At 56.7% G+C, this 6,381-nt stretch overlaps 1 protein-coding gene across 1 annotated transcript in view; it reads right to left on the reverse strand.

The window, feature by feature from the left end:
• Positions 1–2,007: 2,007 nt before the first annotated feature.
• The window catches only part of TMCC2 (transmembrane and coiled-coil domain family 2), a 40,937-nt gene continuing 36,563 nt past the window's right edge, over positions 2,008–6,381 (reverse strand). The window contains exons 3-5 of the mRNA XM_009997529.1: positions 3,369–4,303; positions 2,937–3,072; positions 2,008–2,372 (exon numbers count right to left, since the gene is read on the reverse strand). Of these exons, the coding sequence (XP_009995831.1) occupies positions 2,061–2,372; positions 2,937–3,072; positions 3,369–4,303 (1,383 nt within the window). The 3' untranslated portion in view covers positions 2,008–2,060. The remainder of the gene's footprint in view (positions 2,373–2,936; positions 3,073–3,368; positions 4,304–6,381) is intronic.

Genomic DNA, 6,381 nt, shown 5'->3' on the forward strand with positions numbered 1-6,381 from the left:
CCAGTTTCCCCCCCACCCACCCCGGGCATCCCTCGCCCCCAGCCCTTCCTCGCAGCTCCACACCTCCAGAGCACAGAGGTGGGGCAGCTCAGCGCTGCAGGCAGGAAGGGGTTAAAGCGGTAATTCGGGGGAGGGACCCCGCCCTGCTCCCACACCCCGGTTGGGGAGGATGCTCCGGGGGCAGCGCCAGCCCCGCCGGCGGGGACCGGGGGCCCTCGTGCGGCTGCGGGGCTGCAGTGCTGCGGGTCCTCCCTGCCCGGGGATCCCCAAACCGCCGGGGGATCCCCAAACCGCCGGGAAAGAGGCTTTTCCCCGTTCTCCCCCCCTCCTCCGGGCGGGGTTCGCAGGGCTGGGCAGTTGCCCCTTCCTTGGGCTCTCGGGGTCTGAGCCAAGAAGCAGAGGGAGCTGGGGCTGGGGAGCCGACAATCTGAAATGGTGTTGCTCGCTGTTGTGTTCTTGCAGATACTCAGAGGTGTGAACGCTGAGCTGGTGCAGCTCACACCTCGTCAGGACGTGGCACAGGGCAGGTGAACCCGAGGATGGGGCAGGTTCCCCAGCCCTCACAATCTGTACAGCTGTGTGGGCAAGCTCAGGTGAAGTTCATGGAGATAAAACCATTTGCTCCGGAGAGGATGTACCCTGGGTGTCACCTGCAGCAATGATCCAGGCTCCAGGGAGCTCCACACAGGTCTGTACTGTCCCTGCTCACCCATCCCACCCGGGCACAGCCCCTGCTCCTGCTCACTGGGGCTCAGCTGCCTTGTCTCTGTTATTAAACCCAAGTCACCTCTTCAAGCCCCAGCTGCTGGGATGCACTAGGAGATGTGCCAGCAGGAGTTGTGCTGCTCGAGTGTCACAGGGGGCTCAGCATGGGGACACAGGGGTTTAGCTTGGCCCTGGGGGCATGGAGGAGGGGGGAGAGGGCACTCATCAACCCCACAGAAATATTAAGGGCCAAGTTCTCAGCTGAGGCAAATTGATTCAGGGCCTCCCAGGTTGGTGGAGTGGCACCCATTTGCACCAGAGGAGGACCTGGCTGTGCATAATGCTTTTATATATATATATATATATTTATATATGTGTGTGTGTATAGATATATTACATAAATATATATGTATGAAATAATTTAAGAAACATCTGAGACAGCATGCTGTGCTCTGGGGTAGGGCTGGGAAGGCAGCTGCTGGTCTCCCCCTGCCCTACCAGCTTTGATTCACAAATGGGGACAGTCTTGAATCAAATTAAAACCCAAACACACACACACACGACACGGTGCAGAGGCTGTGGCACTTGGTGATGCTGGCAAGTCCATGTGTCCCTGAAGAGATCAGATCAACTAAAGCTGAAGGAGGGGGAAATAAATACATGGAGGGAAACCAGCAGAGGGAATCTTGCTTGTGCTGGTGTTGTCTCCAGCATCAGGTCCCCTGTGTCTGCCCAGGCCACTGTAGGGACCAGGGGACAATGTCACAGCCCCATTCAGTCCTGGCTGGGCTGTGGTGGGTTGGGAGAGGCTGGTGGGTTGTGCATGTCCTGCTGCATTTGCCTTGGACCTGCTTTCTCCTTGACCGTGGGCTTTGCTTTTGTTCCATCCCAGGACTCAGCTTTTTGCCATCTTGGTCTTCAAGGATGAAAGGGAAAAGTCAGTCCCTAATAACCCCCCTCCTCTCTCCACAGAAAGTTGTTCTGGAGCCAGGCTTGGTCCAGCTCAATCCTTCCCACTGACAGAAGAGCTTTGCAGAAAACTTCCTTCCCATCGACTTTCAGAACAGACTTGACGTTTAAAAAACAACCCCCAAAATCCTAGAAAAACCCAGCACCCCGTAAATGACCAGTTTCTTCCAAAAACTCCTCCCCATTCCCCATCCTGCCCTTCCCAAACATCCCAGAGACAGATCCTGGCTCCAACACCCCGTGCTCCAAGCGATCCCTGCCGGCTGCAGCAAGGATGGAGGGCTGGGAAAGTGACCCAACAGAAACAACCTGAAGGCTCTTGGACCACTGTGCCCCATGCCCTCTCCTCTGTGGGAAATGGAAAGCCCCCCTGGAGCAGCTGCAGATCAGCTGGAGAACAGGACATGCTCCAGAAAGTAGGTGATGGAGTCCCAGTGCTTCCAGAGGAAGAAGAGGCAGAGGACGAGCAGGGCGGTGCTGAGGATGCGCATGCGGGTCTTCATGAGCGGGGTGATGAAGTTGGCGATGGTGGAGACGAAGACGAGCAGCACGGCCATCAGGGCCAGGATCACGTTGATGAACTTGCCCAGCAGTGCCCGGGCGTTGGCGTTCTCCACCCCTTCCAGCTGCACCACCTGCTGCTGCTGCTGCTGCAGCTCCAGCTTGGTCACCCGTGTCAGGCAGGACTCCACTGCCTCCTGCCGAGGGACAGCAGCACATCAGGGCAGGTCAGTGGCTGCTGCCCCCCAGGGGATGTTCTCCCAGGGCTTTTGGTGCTTCACCCATGCTCATAGATCTTGCTGCTGCAACATTTTAATTGCACAGCTCCGGTGGGTGACCACCTTTGGCTGGAAAGGGGGTTTTCCTCTGCAAACCTTTGGCCCATGCAATGCCCAAGATGTGCCCAACCTGCTCTGCCTTGGTGCCAGGAATACCTACTGCTGCAGAACTGACCCAAACTGGGATAGCAGGGACTTTGTGTTGGCCCACATGTGGCTCACAAGAGCCCAGTGCTGCAGCCCTTCACCTGGAGCCTCTTCCAGGTGCTTCAGCACAGCAGGGACTTGCTGGGGTACAGACAAAGATTTTGGGGACACGGTTTGGTTACCTGCTTCTTGCTGTGAGGGCATCACAGTGGAGACCTCATCTGGAGGGTGCTCTAAAAAGAGCTTCCCTGTCCACCCTCCCTCCCAGCCCAGGGTCCTTTCCTTGCCCCATGGATGGGGAGTGCAGTGGGGGGATGAGCCATCATGGTCCCCTACCTGGATGTCCCGTGCCCTCTCATAGGACTGGTAGGCCACTTTCTCTTCCATGCTGGCCAGCTCCTGCTTCAGGTTGGTCATTTCATTCTGGTGCAGCTCAGTGAGGTCGTTCAGCTGCTCCTCCAGGCGCTCGTACCTGCGCATGGTGGGGGTGAAGGGGCACTGGGGTGGGCACGTGCCCCCCCCTGCCCACAGATTCCCTTTCCCTCCTTCCCCTGACTCTAGGGACATGCCCAGCCCCTCCAACCCACCCCACCCCAAAGGGAAAGCATTGCATGATCCTCCATGGGAGCGGTGCTGCTGGGGGATCTGGCAGTGGGGCCTGCTGCTCCTTGTGTCCCTAGCATGCTTAGGAACAAGCCCAGGATGGTGGCCTTCTGGTCCCCAGAACGCCACCCTGGGTGGGGTGTGCTGGCACCCGCCTGTCCCTACCTGTACCGCTCCTCTTGCAGGCACTGTGTCATGTAGGTGTAATCCCGCTGCAGCTGAGCCTTGAGGTCCTCCATGGAGTCCTCCAGGTGGGACTGGCTGTCCTTGATCTCCCGGAGCTCCTCCAGGATGGTGTCGAAGTTATTGTGGTGGCTGTCCAGAGTGTGGGAGTTGGGGCTCCCCAAGCCACCAGGTCCTGCTCCTGAGTTGCTGCCACCAGCTGAGCCAGAGGTGGCACTGGAGCACTCATCATCGCTGCCGTACTTGGGGCTGGAGACCAGGGTGGCACTGCCACTGAGAGCTCGTGAAGCCTCCTCTGGGTGCCCGTCATCCAACGTGTCCTTCAGGTGGGCAATGTTGTCTGCGCTGCCGAACTTGTTCCGGATGAGGCTGGCAAATTCCCGGGGCTTGGAGACCACGGCAGTGTGGGTGGCCTGGGACAGACCTGAGAGCCCTCCCTTGACACCCTCCACCACCCCTCCACCAAACCCGCTGATGCTGGAGCGCACGTTGGCACCTACATCCTTGAGACCCTGGTGCATGTCCCGGAAAACATCCTTGGGCTGCCGGGAAGGGCCGTTCTGCTCGATCTCCTTCAGCTTCTTGTGGTAGTGCTCCAGCTTCTTGTGCAGCTGCGCGATGGTCTGCGCCGACTTCTGGTTCTTCTTCTCAAAAACCTGCTTGATGCGGGAGGCCTGCTGCTTGTCCGCGTTGTTGGCCAGCTTCAGGTACTCGGCCACGTTGTCATCCCGAGCCTCCTGCTCGATCTTGATCTGCTCGGTGATCTTGAGGATCTTCTGGTGCAGGTGCTCGATGGCAGCTTTTGTCCTGTGCGGGTCAGGGGTGCCATCGGGGACGTCCAGGCAGACGGTGCCGTCGGTGTCCCCGTGCCCGGCGGTGCTGGGCAGGCTGAGCGTGGTCACATCCCCCTTGTCCAGCTGTGAGCACAGAGAGAGGAGGGCAACGCTCAGCAGAGGGGGCAAAGACCGGGGGGGAGGCAGGAGAGGAACAGGGGAGGGGGCAGAGGACAGGGAGGGAGGCAGGAGAATAGTTAACCAGAGCAGTAGTGAGAAGTTTGGGTTTTTTTCCGGCTGGTTGAGCTCCCAGCCACACCACTGGCATCCCAGCAACATGCCAGTTAGAGAGCACAGCAAGAAAAGAATAAACAAACAGGGGTTTGGGTCTGGTTTGGGGCATTTGCTTTCAGCAGGGAGCACCTGCCTCCGGGAGCTCGACTTGGACTTTCCACCCTCCCTCTGTGCAGAGCCAGGCACCCGCGTTACTGGGCTGCTGGACCCAGCCAAGGGAGAAGGAGCAGGGAGCCAAACTGGAACCCAGCAGCAAATCTCCCACCAAACCGGCAGAGAGAGGAGGGACTGAGCAACCCACAGGTATCTGAGTCTCTTTTTCCACCTTTGGCTTTTAGCCTGGATGCATGCTGGAGGGCTTCACCTGGTCTGTGGGTGACTTGGGTGCAGCTCCTGGTCCCCAGGGAGCAGCAGGGGCAAGGACTCCTTTGCTTTCTTTTCTGAAATGCCAGACCCTTCTGCAAGCACAAGCTGCCACCTAGAAAGCTCAGGCACGTGCTGATTTCCATGTTCCAGATGCAATCACTGGAGCTTTGGGAGAGGAAATCACCTGCTTGAGGCCACACTTAAAATCACCAGCAGAGCCTGGACTGTGACCCAGGTCCTGCCTCGTGCTCTCCAACCCAGGCATGATTCTTTGCCACTTATAAAAAAACCAAATCACTAAATCTTCCCAGTTGCTGGGTTTTCTATTCAGATTCTTATGCAAAGCTCAGTGGTTGTATAAATGGCTCCTGGCTTCTAATTAAGAGCTGCTTGAAAGTTAAATACTGTTGGCAGACCTGAATAATTTCTAATTTCCATCACACTTTCCCCGAATGACCCTTTAATAGGGATAATGCTGCGAGATCATTACACAGGAGTGTGTGATCACCAGGAAATGCCTCGCGCAGGAGGGAGGAATGTTCTCAAGATGCTGCTTCTGAACACTCCCATCTGCAGCAGGTCCCACGTAGGGCTTGGAACAGCAGGAGCAGGCGCTGCCCTCCTGTTATTTACTCGCATCTCCTTTCCCCCCCAGTGCTGCACCCTGCCGGGAGCCTGGGGGTGTTGATGCTTCATGCAGGGGCTCTTTGTGGGGGTCCTGAGCTCCTTGGGAGGCAAAAGGAAACCAGAAGGTGGGTGGGAGCATCCCCCAGCCCCCTCCCCAGGGCTTCTCTTCTCTCTCCATTGCAGCAGTGCTGGTGTAATCTGGGCTGGAGGCTGAGAGCAAAGGGGAAACCCAGCAGCCCCCAGCCTGCAGGCGGATGTGGGACGGAGCTGGGAGCTGGGTCAGCACTTTTTATTTTATTTAAATAATGTCCAACAAACTTGCAGAGTTTTCAGCCCCCGCTGCCAGGCTATTCTTAGCTGCTCGGCCAGGCAGCTGCCCAGCAAAGGGTTTTGCTTTGGTTTCTTATCAAGAAGCAGATTTAGAAGTGGCAGGAAACAGACTTTTCACCCAGATGTGTGAGTCTCGGGTGGAGTAAGGGACAAACTGACCAGCTCTGGTGATGCCAAAATGGGGAAGCCCAGCTGGGTCAGTGAAGGGGAGAAGTTGCTCAAACTTTGTTTCCAAGGAGGGAGAAGTTCAGGAATCACTCAAACCTTTGCCCCAGCAAAACCAATCTTTTGAATTTATTTGTGGGAATGTATTTGGGAACAGGGGGAAGGGAGGGCAGGATGGGTGGGGAATGGCATGATTCTGATGCTGTCTGTCCATGCTGATGTGGCTGAGGTGCAATCCTTTCCCCAAGCCCCACTGAAAGCTTTGCCCTCTCAGGACTGAACATAGGAAAGCCACATCAGGTTATTGCTTTGAAAACAACAACCAGAAAAAGACAATACCCATCTCTGCAGCATTAACAGACAGTGCCTGCTAAATCCCAGCAAACCTAAATGACTGTGCAGTGGATTTAACCAGAGATTAGTGAAAGCCACACTTTCCC

This window comes from Chaetura pelagica, unplaced genomic scaffold (genome assembly GCF_000747805.2).
Source record: "Chaetura pelagica isolate M959 unplaced genomic scaffold, ChaPel_1.0 scaffold215, whole genome shotgun sequence".
NCBI lineage: Eukaryota > Metazoa > Chordata > Aves > Apodiformes > Apodidae > Chaetura > Chaetura pelagica.